This window comes from Mus caroli, chromosome 17 (genome assembly GCF_900094665.2).
Source record: "Mus caroli chromosome 17, CAROLI_EIJ_v1.1, whole genome shotgun sequence".
NCBI classification, from domain to species: domain Eukaryota; kingdom Metazoa; phylum Chordata; class Mammalia; order Rodentia; family Muridae; genus Mus; species Mus caroli.
This window is the reverse complement of record NC_034586.1, coordinates 43,424,556-43,440,768: the sequence shown is the minus strand read 5'-3', so window position 1 is coordinate 43,440,768 and position 16,213 is coordinate 43,424,556. Positions and strand designations below refer to the sequence as shown.

General features: G+C 52.4%; 2 protein-coding genes across 3 annotated transcripts in view; one reads left to right on the top strand and one right to left on the bottom strand.

Annotated features, from left to right (window-relative positions):
* Positions 1-101: 101 nt before the first annotated feature.
* Pex6 (peroxisomal biogenesis factor 6) lies at positions 102-13,712 on the bottom strand. The gene is made up of 17 exons (XM_021149576.2): positions 12,772-13,712; positions 10,899-11,062; positions 10,418-10,501; positions 5,087-5,189; positions 4,872-5,005; positions 4,211-4,322; positions 3,627-3,835; positions 3,056-3,251; positions 2,797-2,873; positions 2,387-2,519; positions 2,106-2,311; positions 1,908-1,969; positions 1,599-1,707; positions 1,110-1,226; positions 913-990; positions 653-792; positions 102-476 (listed from the first exon to the last, which is right to left on the bottom strand). Exons 1-17 carry the CDS (start codon positions 13,654-13,656, stop codon positions 340-342), a joined length of 2,946 nt encoding a protein of 981 aa, XP_021005235.1. The 5' UTR covers positions 13,657-13,712; the 3' UTR covers positions 102-339.
* The window catches only part of Ppp2r5d (protein phosphatase 2 regulatory subunit B'delta), a 30,045-nt gene continuing 27,503 nt past the window's right edge, over positions 13,672-16,213 (top strand). Inside the window, exon 1 of one of the 2 annotated variants that reach the window (XM_021186271.2) lies at positions 13,672-13,737. The gene's annotated coding sequence lies outside the window, so the exon portion shown is untranslated. The remainder of the gene's footprint in view (positions 13,738-16,213) is intronic. The other variant, XM_021186272.2, reaches the window with a different exon arrangement.

The following is a 16,213-nucleotide window of genomic DNA, read 5'->3' as shown; positions in this document are numbered from 1 at the left end:
GGTGTTTCTTCAGAAGTAACGTGTTCTTGTGGTGTCCTCCGCTAACCCCTCCAGACCTCAGCCTCCCATAACCTTTTGCACCACAACCTCTCACAAGACCAGCAGGAGGCAGGATACACTTTATTTTCTACCCCAGAACTAGTGTCTCAGCACAGGTCACAGGCTGCCAAGCCCCAAGCTGCCAGCCCTGCCTTTCCTCCTGAGCACAAGGGCCCCCCACTAGGGCTCACAAGGGATCTCTGGGAGGAGGCAGCCTTCAGGCGACAGGCGGGCGGTACCTTCAGTCAGGGGGCATAAGCAGATGGCAGGCAGGCAGGCAGGCAGGCAGGCAGGCAGCTCCTAGCAGGCGGCAAACTTGCGTTGGATGCGCTTGTATCGCAACAGCTCCTGCTCACTGACTGAGGGCTGCAGCCGGGCTGCAGCCTGCAACAGGTCTTCCATGGTGAGCAGCAGTGCTGAGCTCTGCAGCTCTAGCCCTGAGGGGTGGCAAGGAAGAATAAGGCCAGAGCCCCAGCCCTAGCTGAAGAACAGAGGCTGCAGTCTATGCCTAGGTAGGAGAGCCACCCCCTGCTCAGCCGTTCCTCTGGAATTCAGGGCCAGGACTGTCTCCCTAGCTTCATGGTTCCCATCCAGGGCTGGCAGGTGGGCTCACCTTCCTCTAGGTCTCGAACCCTGCGTTTGAGGGCAGTCATCATGGCGTCAGAGCAGAGAGAATAGAGGTCTGCGCCGGTCAGCTGGGGTGGGCAGCAATCCAGCACGTTCGCCAGGCTCACAGAGGCCTCCAGCTTGAACCTATCACACCCACACCAGGGATGTTAAAGCTGGCCTCGCCTCCTCCCTCAGAAGCCATGCTGACTCGCACACATTCCCTAACTGTCTAAGCCCCTGCCCCAGCTCTCCGATTACGCATACTTCCGTGTGATGGCGCTCAGCACACGCAGCTGGGAGGCCCGGTCCTCACTCGCCCCTACAAACACCAGCTTGTCAAATCTTCAGAGAGACAGAGACAGGAAGTATTAGGGCTGCCAACCATGAGAGGTGAAGGATGCCCAGGATAGAGGTTAAGGCGCAAAGGAGCCTTGTGGAGGGGAGAGGTCCAGGGTCCCCACCTGCCAGGCCGCAGAAGGGCAGGGTCCAGGAGGTCTGGTCTGTTGGTGGCTCCGATCACAAACACATCCTGGGTGCTGTGGAGCCCATCCAGCTCGGCTAGGAGCTGAGACACAACTCTGTACGGGAGGGGAGGGAGAAGGCAAAGGCTGCAGAGTCCTTGCTGTGCCCTCAGGCCAGCTGCGCTTCTCCTGAAGCCTGCTTCAGCAACCCTTGCTAAGCTCTGCCCCATGTCCCCGCCACACTGGTGAGCCTCCTCAAAGTTCCCCACTCCTTTTTAGCTTCCCTTCTAGCTCTGAACTAGAAGGGCAGGAACCTCTTGTCTTAGAGGCCTGGGCTGGAGATTGATGTGACTCAAGATATATACACAGACATATATACATATATGCATATATACATATGTATATGTATGTGTATACACACACACACACACACACACACACACATCTCACATCCCTCCCCAGACTCCGGTCCCTCGCAGAACCCCTGACCTGTCCATCACCCCTCCAGAATCTCCACTCCGTCCGCGGCTTGGAGCTAAGGAGTCCAGTTCATCAAAGAAGATGATACAGGGAGCAGCAGCCCTGGCCCTGGCAAACACTGAGAAAGAGGCTCGCAGGAGAGTGGTGTCAAGGAGCTTCAAGTCAGGGGAGAAGGATGGCACATGTGCCCGACAGTTCCACCCCGGCCATTGCCCACTGAGCTGACCATGAGCAGCCACTGGGGAAGATGGTGGCACAAGGCCGCTGGAGTTGGGGAAGGGCCCGAGGCTCGCTCACTCTCCCCGCTCACTCACTCACCTTCCCGGACATTCTCCTCACTTTGGCCCACATACATGTTGATGAGTTCTGGTCCCTTTACACTGAGCAGTGGGATGAGTGAGACCCATCAGACGTGCTGTCCTCCCCTCCCCTCCCCACACCTGCAACAGCTCCCCCTCCCCCCTTCCGCACCAGCTACAGCTCCCAGCCTCCCACATTCCTTCCCAGCCTGCCAACCTGAGGAAGGTGAGGCTACACTCAGTGGCTACAGCCTTGGCCAACAGGGTCTTGCCAGTGCCTGGGGGCCCATGGAGCAGAAGGCCTGATCGTCTTAGGCCCAGGCTGAGCAGCTCAGGGTGTTCCAGAGGCAGCTGGATGGTCTCTAGGATCTCCTTCTTCACATCCTGCAGCCCACCCACATCGTGCCAGGACACTGAAGGGATCTAGAAGACAGACCAGTGGTCAGGGACGTGTCAGCAGAGAGAGCTCTGCCCCCCCCCACGGACCCGGATTCTCACCTTGGGTGCTCCCACAGCTTGGGAGTGAGCTGTCTGCAGTTGATCTAATGCCTGCCCGAAGTCCTCAGCCAGCAAAGGAAAGCCAGCCGCACACAGGTCCCCCTCATCCTCCTCACTCAAACCACCTGCCGAGCTGCAAAGAAACACGGGGCTAGGCTTACAGCTGTACCCTCAGCATCTGGGACCAGCACTCATGGGGCAGAGGCAGGTGATCTCTATGAGTCCAAGACTAGCTTGGTCTCCACAGTGAGTCCAGGCCAGCCAAGACTACTTAGTGAGTCCCTGCCTTAAGGATAAAAAAGGACTGGGCCAATCAGGCTATGGATTAAGGCTCTAACAAAGGAGAGAGAAACCCCCTCTCTGCCAGGGTCCCATTGCCTTCCCAGCCGCCTGGGATGAGTCTGTCTTACCCTGAGGCTCTGATCCTGGTGCAGGCTGCCCGGCAGGTATGGGTCAGAAGGGCATAGAGGTCCCCTACCACAAAGCCCTAGGGAGTTACACAAAAGGACACATGGGTAGGGCAGGGCACAGGAGGCAGAGGCCAAGTCTGGCCTCCAGCTGGAGCAGAGGCTTTCGTGGTTTCCAGTCTCACGGGGCAGCAGAAACGAGGCCCTGTGTGACAGGGACCCTGTGATGTCATAGTGTCAAGGCCCCTGTGCAGACACTCACCGCACAGCGCCGTGCCAGCTGGGGCAGGTTAACCTCCTGGCCTAAGGGAAGGTGGGCAGTGAGGGCCTGCAGGATACTGAGCCGTTGAGCCTCAGACAGCACTGGCACCTCTAGCTCATGAGGAAATGCCGTCTGCACATCGGTGGGCAGGTCCTGGACACGGCTTGTGGTGGCCACCACCATGAGAGGAGGGCACCTGCAGACAGGGACATGGGCAAGGTCTGGCATGGCTGGCAGCTCCTGCCTTTGGTGTGCAGGAATGGGGAGGGTTGGTGTCAGGACTGGGTAGGGATGGGCATCATCCAGAGTCCCACCATTATCCCCTGATGGTGGGGACACCATGAAGGAGACCCTGCTTCACACGGCGGGGGGAGGGGGGAGCTCACTGGGGACAAAGGCTTCAACCTTGTGTTCCCTTCAAAATGCTAGACTGCTCCTACCTCTGGACACTCTAAATTGGCCCCAAGGACAGGTAAGTGAGAGTTCTGAGAAGCTAGCAGGGTGTGAGGAATTGAGGAATGGAGGGCTGAAAAGGGGGCTTCCCTTCATAACCTGCCTGCTCTATACATACCTGCTGAGAGCGTCCTCATCAAGGAGGAGATTACGGAGTGTGGACGCAACACGGGCATCCTCGCCCAGTCCATCTCGGTCCCGGCCCAGGAGGTCCACAGCTGTCAGCAGGAGAACTGCAGGCCTGCAGCGGCGGGCCCGGGCGAAGGTGGCCTGCAGCTTTGTCTCCACAGCCCTACTGCTGTCTGCACAGAGGCTGGAGCAGGGCACCTGGGGAAGAGACCAGATGGGTCAGGATGAAGGGAGAAGGCTGACTAGGCCATCTTTGTGAGCAGGGACAGGTGAAGGAGGGACCCTGGCCAGGTGGGAGCTTTTGTTCACCCTATCCTTTGCCTGGAGTGTGCAGCCTTGAAACCCCTCCTTCCTGAGAGGAGCTCCAAGTAGCTGAGCATCAAGGGGCTGTATACTGGCCTGACCACTGGGCGAGCTCTGAGTAGCTGGGCATCAAGGGACTGTACACTGGCCTATCTACTGGGCTGAAGCATTAGGGCTGCCAAATGGTAATGAGGGAACCCAGGGGAAGAGAGAGCAAGGCAGAATCTGAGCTCAGTGGAAGCGGCTGGGGCTCGTGCCAGAGGCCTTCACCTTCAGCAAATGGAGCCCGAGGCGGCTGCATGCAGCCGTGACGGCTGTGGTCTTCCCGCTGCCTGGGGGACCCTGCAGAAGCACACAGCTGGTTCCTGTGAGCAATGTTCCTCTGCAATTAGAGAATAGATACTGTCTCCCATTTTTCTGCCCAAATGTTAAGACCCTAGTAACACAGGGACCCCTGGATCTCATAAGCGTCCCGTCTCTCCTTATACCTCCCTAACCCCCATCCAGGCAGTGTCCACAGTCTGAGGCCTTGTGTCATGCCATCTCTGGTGCTTGGGCAGAAGCACTGAGGACATTTTGCAGCCGCAGACCAGTTAGCCTTCAGTGAAGCCCAGCTGGATAGGTCTGGATTTAGACTTGGGCCGCTGGAGTGGGGCACTATGTTCTTTAGGGGATGTAGTGGGAAAGGCCAGGAAAGATCGTGGGCTCCCCAAGCAGAAAAGCAGCTTTAGGATCAGTTACTGGGGAGTTGTGTTGTGTGCTGCTTGTGTAAGCGGGCAGCCTGTGGTCTGGACTGGGGGCCTGGCTTGTGGATCCCTGACTCTGGGTAGACTACTGGAAGTTATTTCCCCGGATGCTGCTCTACAGAGATGCTCTGAGCAGGCCCCTCTCACGGCCCCGGATCCACACCTCCCAGCGTGGCCTCACTCACCCGGGCTGCAGGTGAGGCTTCAGGACAGCACACAGCTCATTTACCAAGGCCTCCAGGCCTGGAGGAGACAAGCTGTCCCAGGGTGGGGACCTTCCTGAAGGCAGCGGTGGCACATGACTCAGGACGGTGCCAGCCTGTGAAAGCAGGAAGCCCAGTGAGGTTCTACAGGGTCCCTACCCCTTTGACGCTCTCCTCCCGGGAACCCACGGCCTTACCAGGTATAAAGAGGTGTGGGTGGTATCAGCCAGAAAGGCACTGGCTGGCCCCTCTGGGGCTTCTCCAACCGTTTTCTTCACTTTGAAAAACATCTCCCGCCACCTGTAAGAAAGGAGGGTCAGGGACCCAAGACCGAGCGACCACATGTGCACCTCTCGGGGAGCAGGTGGCTTTCTCACAGAGGACCAAGTTAGGAGTCCTGAGACTAATAGGGAAAGCTGGGGCCCCCAGAGGGCTGGGCAGGGAGGAAGTGGGGGATACAGAAGGGCAACCCCCTCATTACAGCCATCAAATAGCCCCGGAAGGGCATCTCTCTGGCCATATGGCCTAGCCACCTACTCCAAAAGGTGAAGCCACCATCATTACGCACAGCAACCTGGGGCCGTTTCCCTCGGCTTCAGAACAGTCTCTCCCTCCTACAGATCTGCACCCAGGTCCAAGATCTCAGACTCAAGTGTCCCTTCATTTTTATTCAACAATTCAACTAATTCTAACTAAAGTTAGAGTCTTTAATCATGGTGTCTAACTCTAGTCCTGGGGAGTTGAGGCAGGCGGGAAGGTCGTAAGACAGACCAGGCTGGGCTCCGAAGTAAGAGTGAGTCTCTGTTCCAGAATTACCTGTGAAGCTCGCTTAATTAAGAGGGTACCACACCTCATTACAGATGGTTGTGAGCCACCATGTGGTTGCTGAGAATTATTGAACTCAGACCTCTGGAAGAGCAGTCAGGTTTTTTTGTTTGTTTGTTTGTTTTTGTTTTTAAGACAGGGCTTCTCAGCGGGGCGTGGTGGCGCACGCCTTTAATCCCAGCACTCGGGAGGCAGAGGCAGGCGGATTTCTGAGTTCGAGGCCAGCCTGGTCTACAGAGGGAGTTCCAGGACAGCCAGGGCTANACAGAGAAACCCTGNCTCGAAAAACCAAAAAAAAAAAAAAAAAAAAAANAGGGCTTCTCTGTGTANCCCNGGCTGNCCTGGAAGTCACTCTGTAGACCAGGCTGGCCTCGAACTCAGANCNCCNCCTGCCTCTGCCTCCCGAGTGCTGGGATTAGAGGCGTGCGTGCGCCGCCATGCCCGGCTTGAGCAGTCAGTTCTTAACCACTGAGCCATTTCTCCCGCTCCCTTGTGAAACTTTAAAAATAAGTATATTTCATGCATTCTGTGAGTCCACTCACCAGGCTGGTGAGCGCCAGGATCAGGGGACAAGGCAAGAATGAGGGAGTGATTGTCAGTGCCCATGGTTTGTGTGCTTAGGAGAGCTCAAGAATCAGAGCCGTCTGCACACTTCTGTACCCATGGCAAACCCTCTGAGCCGGACACTTGTTCATCCTGAAAGATGTACACTTGTTCATTCTAGGAGACATTCAATGTCTCCTAGAGGCAGGAGATCCTCCTGCCTCTGCCTCCCTCCCCCTGAAAAGGGGGAGGTCCCCCTTGGGTACCAATCCACCCTGACATATCAAGTCACTGGGTGGCTCACACCTTTAATCACAGCACTCAGGAGGCAGAGGCAGGTGAATCTGTTCAAGACTAGCTTGGTCTGCAGAGTGAGTTCCAGGACAGCTAGGGCTACACAAGCAAACCCTGTCCCAAAATAAAAAAAATAAAAAATATAAGTAATAATAATGATGATGATAATATTAAATACTACATCATCCTTTGAAAGGAAAAGACGGCACAAGCCCTAGTTTCATCCTGATTCTATCTAACTGGTGTGGGGTGTGACTCTGTATTACATGAGTCTGGAAGCACAGCCAGCTAAGCGGTCATTAACCAGCAGCACGGAGACTCAGAGATATTTAAGCTACTCACTGGGAAGACAGTAATTGCAGGTAGCAGCCAGTAACTTAATCTTTTAGAGACATCACTAGATAGAGCTCCTTTAACTCCTAGGCAGGGAGACACCATGGAACAGAGCACACTGTAGGCCTCTCTAAGACCCACCAGGCTGAGCAGCACGCCTTTAATCCCAGCACTTGGGAGGCAGAGGCAGGTGGATTTCTGAGTTCGAGGCCAGCCTGGTCTACAGAGGGAGTTCCAGGACAGCCAGGACTATACAGAGAAACCCTGTCTGGGAAAACCAAAAAACAAAACAAAACAAAAAAAGACTGACCAGGATGCAAACTCTTTTACTTAAAATGTTTTAGTTGCCCAGCTGCCCATTGGCAGCAACAGTGGCTTCAAAGTAGACAAAGGTTTTTGTTACAAAATTCTTGTAAGTTGGGCTGGGGAGATGGCTCAGCTGGTGAAGTACTACCCAAACAAGTATGAAGACCATGGTTAAGCATCCTAGAACCACATAAAAGATGTCTATATGACAGCCTGCCCATCATCCCAGCAAGCACGGGAGGAGACGGAATGACCAGGGCAAGCTGCCCACAGAGTGAGAGACCCTGCTTCAAAATACAGCCAGAGTGCAGTTGAAGGCACTGATATCCACCACCGTGGGGCCTCCATGCGTGTGCATCTGCACACCCATGCACTCATGCTCACAAACCCAAAGCGGACTTCCTCTGAGTTATTCCAGTTGGCAGTGGCTGTGGTTAAAAACAAAAATGTGGGCTGGTGAGATGGCTCAGTGGGTAAGAGCACCCGACTGCTCTTCCGAAGGTCCAGAGTTCAAATCCCAGCAACCACATGGTGGCTCACAACCATCCGCCGCGAGATTTGGCGCCCTCTTCTGGAGTGTCTGAAGACAGCTACAGTGTACTTACATATAATAAATAAATAAATCTTTAAAAAAAAAACAAAAACAAAAACAAAAATGTAGCCGGGCGTGGTGGTGCACGCCTTTAGTCCCAGCACTTGGGAGGCAGAGGCAGGCGGATTTGAGTTTGAGGCCAGCCTGGTCTACAAAGTGAGTTCCAGGACAGCCAGGGCTATACAGAGAAACCCTGTCTCAAAAAACCAAAAAAAAAAACCCAACCAACCAAAAAAACCTAAAATGTAAGGAGAAAGATGCACAGTGAATGAAGCCTAGAGCTTGGTGCGCGCCAGGTGAAAGCTGCTTGTGAGCCGTGCTCTAGCTCAGAAAACCACCTCACTGTGGCTTAAGCAGGGTACAGCCTCCTGCCTCTAACAAGCATCCTGTCGGAACATTCTGGAAGCACTGCATAGGAAAGCAATGAGGCGCAGCTCTGTGGGAAGTTAGGAGTGAACCACCTTCTTCAGTAGGGGATTGGTGCTCCACTTCAGAGAGCAGAAAGGCCAGTAATCTAGACCCTACCACAGTCCTGCTGAGGGAGCAGGGGCCAGGGCCCCGTGGGGCACACAGAAGAGTTGTGACTTTCTGCAATGTAGCTTTGGTTTGTGAGGCAGAGTACAGAGGACGCTGAAGAGGGTCCAACCATGATGAAATGCCTTTCTAGGGAATATAAGGTCTCTGGGTTTCCCTTATCAAGTCTGAGTGGACTCAGTGACTTACGGTACCGAGCCTGCTAGGCACCCAGAGGTGGGCAGGTTTCAGGAGCTGGGTCAGCAGCAGTGCTGAAAATGACCTGCTGTGTCTCAGAATGCCCGATCACCTGTTTTTCTTTGTGGGCACTAAGTGTGGGAGGTCTGCAGGTCTTCTACAGAAAACAAAGTCAGGGGCTGTTGGTAGAATGACTGCCCAGCTCCTAAAAGTCTTAGGACTCAGACAGTAGAAGCAAGAAGGTCAGAAGTTCAAGGCCATCACTCACACAGATTTTGAGGTTAGCCTGGGCTACATGAAACCCTTTCTTTAAAAAGAAAAAGAAAGAGAGAGAAGGAAGGAAGAAGGAAGGAAGGAAGGAAGGAAGGAAGGAAGGAAGGAAGGAAGAAAAGGGGCTGGAGAGATGGCTCAGAGGGAAAGAGCACTGACTGCTCTCCCAGAGGTCCTGAGTTCAAGTCCCAGCAACGACATTGAGGCTCACAACCATCTGTTATGGAATCTGGTGCCCTCTTCTGGTGTGTCTGAAGACAGCTACAGTGTAGCCATATACATAAAATAAATAATAAATGAATATTTAAAAAAAGAAAAGAAAGAAAGGAGAAAAAGAAAAGGAAAAAGAAAAAGAAAGAAAACTAACCTAAGTAAGGCTGGGTATGGTGGTTATACCTTCAATCTCTATCCCAGACTTTGGGAGACAGGGGCAGTTTGGGATCGGTAATCTCTAGGCCAGCCAAGGCTATGTAGTGAGACTCCGTCTCAGAATGAAACAACTAAGTCAGGCATGGTAATCTTAGCACTCAGGAGGCTGGGCCTGGAGAATTACTCCAAGTTCAAGGTCATTTGGGGTTTCATTGTGAGTTCGGGGCCACCCTGAGCTACAAAGTAAGACTCAAAATTACAGCACCAGCTTTTAGGTGTTTGTTGGACGAGAGAGACAGAGGCCAGAGACTGGTAAGGCCAGCCTGGATGCCAGGCTCCTGATGTGGACTAGGGTTACTAACACTGCCTGTACCTGAGCACTACCATCCTGAGATAGGGAGCACTGCACACCAACAGGAACCAAGCTCTGGATGTTGACAAGATGAGGCAGGCATTCTTGGCAGGTGTCTCTCTTGGCATAGGACACAGGATGAGGTCGAGACCCTGCAAATCATAGCCGCCCGACATTGGGTTACTGATCTGTCAACTGAGCTCTCCTAATATAACACCAGGGGGCGCAGTCTTCCCGTGGAGTCCCTGGCACCCTCGAGGGTTCCCTTTTCCTTAAATCTTTTGTTGGGGAGGTTTCAAGACAGGGTTTCTCTCTGGAGCCCTGGCTGCTCAGGAACTTGTTCTGTAGACCAGGCTGGCCTCGAACTCACAAAGATCCATCTGCCTCTGCCTCCCGAGTGCTGGGACTAAAGGCGTGCTCCACCACGCCCAGCTGCCAAAGTTGTCTTGAGTTTGCCTCCCAAGTTTGGGTTGGCCTCGAACTCACCATGAAGCCAAATCTGTCTTTGAACTCATGATCTTCCTATCTCTGCCGCCCAAGTGTTACAATTACAGTTGTCCACCGCCATGCCCAGCTTGTGTGTTGGGGAATTGAACCCAGGGCCTCCTGTCAAGCAAGCCAAGGGCTCCACACTTAGCTGTCATCTCCAGCTCCATTGAAATGTTGCTTACTCAATGTTGTGTGTGTGTGTGTGTCTGCGTATGATAGGAGTCAAATACAGTGGCCCACCCCCATCCTCCACACTAGGCAATCCTCCACCATGACTCATAACCCAGTCACAGGCAGTGGTTCTTAACCTGTCTTTGATTATGATCATTTGGGAATCAGAAAGTCTCTAGCAATAACGAAATATCCTTTGGCACAGGATTGTTATATACAGCTTGTGGAGGGAAGACTATGGGACTGCATTCTGGTGAGGAGGCGGCGGCATACCTGGGCAGTCTCTCCAGGCTTCCTTCCAGGATCTCAACTTGCCCAGCTGTTGACACACACAAAACATCCCCTTCCTGGACCACCCTGCAACACACACAACTCAGTCAGCTCACAGCAGGAGTCAGGAGTGTGCTCCTGACACATCTGGGCCTCCTTCCAGTAAGAAGGCCCACAGCCCACAGCTTCCCAGACAACGTTCTAGGGGACAATTTAGACTTAGACCACAATGGACCAAGAGTGAGACCAGAGACCAGAGCTGGAGAGGACTCCTGGCTCTCCTGTTGTTCTCTTTGACCAGTTTTTTTTTTTTTTTTTTTTTCTTAGAATGTCCCAATTCATCTCATGCTTACTCCAAGGTTCCCTGCCACAGTGTTGCCTATAATGAGACTTCTCTTAAGCCAGTAGCTCTTGGGTGTCTGGATCCGAGACATGGGATGGGAGGAGGGGGACAAGGTGAGGTGTTTTCTTCCCTTTGGCTGACCTGGGTGTCTGAAAGTGCCGGTACAGGACATGGTCATAATTTCCATTAGCACTGTAGTGAGGCGAGGACAGAATCTCAATGTGTAACTCTCGAGCAAACGGAGGCCCGGGTAGTGGTGAACAGCTTCCTTTGTCTTCTGGGGCGATGGAGCCTTCCAAATACCTCTAATGGAGAAAACAGTTGCCAGCTTACAACCTCCAAGCCGTCAGGTTTTACACTCTTAGCAGCCAGTACCCACATCTGCCTTTTGTCTTTCCCTTAGCAAGGCTAGTGACCCAGGACAGCCAAACTGCAGAACTCTGCTACCCTTAGGAAACCAAAAGCTCTCCTAATGTGAACCAACTCCTGACTCTGGTTCCAAAGCCGCCTGTAAAGATGGCTTTCTGGCTTTGATCCTTGTCATCCCACAGCCAGTGAGGTGCTAAGAAATGTACTTCTCTGATTTCCGTTTTCCTACTGAGACAGTTTCATGTAGCCCAGATTGGCAGCTAGGTTGATGGGAGTACTCTTGAGTCCCAAATCCTCCTGTCTCCGCCACCCAAGCATTGGGATTACAGGCATGCAGCACCACACCCTGCCTCTACAGGCTCTGCGGAGTTGACACCAAGTGGTCTCTGGTGAAGACATGGCTCTGGCTGTGGGAAAAGGCTATATAGTTTTGTTGTCTCAGTCCACAGCTCAGGCTGACCTTCAACCCACTGATTTTTGTGCATCAGCTTCTCAAAAACTGCACAGGAGCCACCATAGCCAGCTTTAGATATGTCCTGACACCACTAACAGGCTGGTCAGCTCACTGTCCTCCACTGTACCCGTCTTCTTCTGTTAGAAGGTGACCACTCTCATATGGACATCTTAGTGGACAGGGTAGGTCTGTCTGCTTTGGGTGCTGGGCCACACACTAGGTCCATCTCACAGTGTTAACCAGTCACTCACCTAACTCTGATGGGCTGGCTTTCTACCTATGGCCATTGGGCACCCGAGGGAGGTTAAATCAACTTCAGATCTGGTGTTAACTAGTTAATTAAGTTTAAGTGGCTACTGGCTTCCTTTCAAGCCAGCACCAGCCTAAACCATACACTTCTATGCTTAGAAACTAAACTGTAGCCGCCCCCCACAAGCACAATTGTATTTTTAAAAGGCAGAAATCAAACACTTCAAGAACTTCTCTTAAATGTATTTAATAAGACATATCAAGTTATGTACAATATATGACTGAGGCCTAAACAGTGTGTAATCATATAAATAAGATATATATCCTAACAAGGCTCAAAAGGCTACAAGAGGAAGAAATGATGTTAAGGTTGTGGTTATAAAATCATGAAAGGCCGGGCGTGGTGGGGCACGCCTTTAATCCCACCACTTGGGAGGCAGAGGCAGGCGGATTTCTGAGTTCGAGGACAGTCTGGTTTACAGAGTGAGTTCCAGGACATCCAGGGCTACAGAGAAACTCTGTCTCGAAAAAACAAAATAAATAAATAAATAAATAAATAAATAAAATCATGAAAGGATTTATGCAGGTGTCACGTTTAGGTTGGCCTTGGAGGAAATGACAGTTGCTTTATCAGATAAAGTTAGAACAAGAAGTCAGTCAAGGAAAAAGCAAAAAGTCAGAGGTACCAGGATAGCATAGCATTCTAATGTAGCAACGCAGTTATAGACTAGGGGTAAGCAAAGCTGGTACTTGGCAGGGGACCTCATGTTTCACCTGAACACGTGAAAGACAGTTTGATAAGAGAAAATGAGTATACAAGACTAAGAGACCTTAAGTGCAAGGTCCAATTGTAAGGCACAGGGGACCCGGATTCTACAGATTTAGCCTTCCAACTCAGTAAAGACAGGGAAGAGAGCAAAAGTTAAAGGAAGCATTCCTGACCTGAAGTCTGAGCTCTCCCACTTCCAGGGGGTCACAGCCGAGATTAAAAGCCAGAGTGGCAGGCACAATCACCAGTCCGTCAGCGAGTGGCTCTCCCGGCTGCTGCCCGGAGTTGGGTCCCAGTCTCTCGGACAGCTCCCAGCGCGGTTCTAGAACCTGGACTTGAGCCAAGCGCGGCTGCGAGGGGTTGGGTAACTCTGTGACAGGGGCCACCCAGACCCATTCGCCCTGGAAGAGTCCGAGACTCCGGAGACAGCTCCGGCTCACACCCAGCGCTTCTCCAGTCCCTCCCAGAACCCCTCGGAGTCGCCGGACCGAGTGGGAAGCTGCAAAGGACGACACTAAGGGCGGGGGCGGGGGATGGCTGTGGTCCCGACTCTCCGGGCCCAGTTTGGCTCGCCCGCGGAGCTCAGTCACGGCCAGCCGTGTCCCCGGGCCCAGCAACCCCTGCAGGGCCGGTCGCGTCTCCAACACTCGCGATCCGGGCACGGGGAGGGTCTCCCCGCGACGCACCAGCAGCGGCCCGACTCGAGGCCCGAGCCCGGGTCCCGGAGCCGTGGCAAGCAGCGCCCAGCCCAGGGCCGGGGGACGCCGCACAAGCCGCGCTCGTACTCGCGCCCCGGGCCCCAGCGCTAGGACCCGCAGCAGCGCGCGGCTCACCAGCAGCGGCGGAGGCCCCGGCCCGCCCTGCTCGCCCTGGGCGCCGGACCCTTCCACGGCCGCCACGAGCAGCGCGGGCTTCGCGGGACTCTCGCTCGCCGGCCGCAGTGCCAGCACCAGCCCCAGCCCCGTCGCTGGCCACGGGCCCCCGGGAGGCAACAGCACCGCCAACGGTGGTGTCTCCGTCGGGAAGGGGTCCAGGACGCGCAAGACAGCCAACGCCATGGCGAAGGAGAAGGAAACCGCTCCACTTCCGGAAATAGGGGGCGGAAAAAGTCCCGGGCAAGAGAGGCGTTTCCGCTTCCGGTAGGAAAGTGGGCGGGGTGCCGCTGGCCCAGTCGGCCCCTGAGAACGCACAGGGGTGGGGGGAGCCTGGCTTGACGGCCGCCTCCGTTGTCGTCGAAGCACGCGCCCTTTGAATCTCAGTGGAGGAGCATTTTTACAATTCTGTAGGGCAAGTAGCGTCCTCTCGACCTTCATGCCCCATAACTTGAATTCAGTATTTAACTGATCAAGAGTAATCGGTGTGGGCCGGGCAGTGGTGGCCCACGCCTTTAATCCCAGCACTTGGGAGGCAGAGGCAGGTGGATTTGAGTTCAAGGCCAGCCTGGTCTACAGCGTGAGTTCCAGGACAGCCAGGACTACACAGAGAAACCCTGTCTCGAAAAACAAAACAAAACAAACAAAAAAAGAGTAATTGGTGTGAAAAGAAGGATGGGGTTTGGGGAGATGGCTCAGTGGTTAAGAGCACTGTCTGCTCTTCCAAAGTCCTGAGTTCAAATCCTAGCAACCACATGGTGGCTCACAACCTCCGTAATGAGATCTCTTCTGGGGTGTCTGAAGACAGCTACAGTGTACGGACTTACATATAATAAATCAATCTTTAAAAACAAAGAAAAGAAAAGTGGAAAAAGTCCATTTTCCTGAGGATGTCTTAGTTTGTCCGGCTCAGCTGTAGGCACAGTCTTGAGGGTTACCTGGAACGTTGTAAGGGGGATGGTGGGATAAAACTGCCCCAGCCATGTTTATGCCAATCTATTTATGCAGTGGCTGCTGGCTGAATTAATGCATGGGATTCGTGTAGCCCCGTTGCTTGGTGTTGCCACACTTCTCCCAATACACCCTACTTAAAGCTCATGTTCCAGTGCCTTGGGTCCTTCACGTTCTCTGTCCTACTCCGATCTAACTTTAAGCTTGAACAGTTTACCTAATTCTAGGAGAGCTATAGGAGAGAAGGCGACAGAGAAGGAAAGGGTTGAAGGGTTCTGTGATGGGAACTAACAATAGCCTTAGTTACTTAGATTTCATCTTTGTCTTTACTCTTTCTTTTTTATGATTTATTTATTTATTGTACGTGCACTGCTCTTTTGTCTGTACGTATGTCTATGTGAGGGTGTCAGGTCCCCTGGAACTGGAGTTATAGACAATTGTGAGTGACAGGTGGGTACTGGGAATTAAACCTGGGCCTGCTGGTAGAGCAGTTAGTGCTCTTAACGGCCGAGCCATTTCTCCAGCCGCCCCCCTCATAAGTCTCCTTTGTAATTAACAGATACAGGTTTTTGTCAAATACATTTAATCAATATATTGGATTGTGGCTATTCCCCTTTTCTGGACCTTGTATTTTTCTTCCAGTTACTGTCAGGCTGTCTCCTTTCCTTTACAGTCGAACCTCTTGAGATAGTCTTCTGTTTTGTATAGTATACATTCTGGAACAATTTGGACGTCAGATATCAGAAAGTTTGAGTATTGACTACATGTATTAAGGTATCTTTATCCCCAGAAGATGAGAAAAATATTTAGATTTCTGATTTTAGTTCCTGGAAATACCTTAGGTCATGAACCTGAAATTGGCCTGGAGATGTCGTTCAGTTGGTAGGGTGCTTGTCTGGCATGCTGTTGCCCTGAGTTTCATCTCAAGCACTTTATAAAGCCAAGTGTGGTGGGTTTGATAGACTCCTGTCTTCCTAGCACCAAGGTAGGTAGAGGCAGCAGCTATGTGGTAAATCTGGAGCCAGCCTAGGATACACGAGAACTTGTCTCAGTGGAATTGTCCAATCTTTTTGTTGTGTTTCTTCTTTTTGTACGTGCGTGTGTTTGTGTGTATGCACTTGTGTAATTGCACATATGTGATAAAACTTTTCCTGGGGAGATCAACACAAGGTTTCCCACCCCAGAAAGGGATCCCAGGGCAGACCAAAACATAAACACCAGCCTGGTCTACAGCGTGAGTTCCAGGACAGCCAGGACTACACAGAGAAACCCTGTCTCGAAAAACCAAAAAATAATCAACCAAACCAAAAAAAAAAAATCATAAATACCAGCTAAGTCCAACTTGATGAACCGATGCGCTTTATTGGAGTTAATTATAGAAATGTGGGTGAGGGGCCACTCACAGGAGCAGAAATGACTCAAAGACAGCTGCATTAGCAAAGCCCACCCCAGTGTGGGTGACAGCTCACAAAGCTTGGAACCTGGAGCACACTGCACAGCCTGCAGGCAGCTCAACAGTTGAACAGTGTCCTTTCCAGGTGCCTCCTCTGGTCTATAACCCTCTACTAGGCATCTGCTCTGGTCTGGGTGTCTTCTTTGCAGCTTGGCTCCACTTCTCAGCTTTTACTGCTTACTCTGATAGGAAGGGGCCTAGTGAATCTAGTCAGATTCAGGGACTTCCTGAAGCTATTGTGAGTGCTTTCCTCCCTGCTTAATGAACTTCCTGCAAGATGGAATGGTTTATTTATTTATTTATTTATTTTTAAGATTTATTTATTTATTATATGTAAGT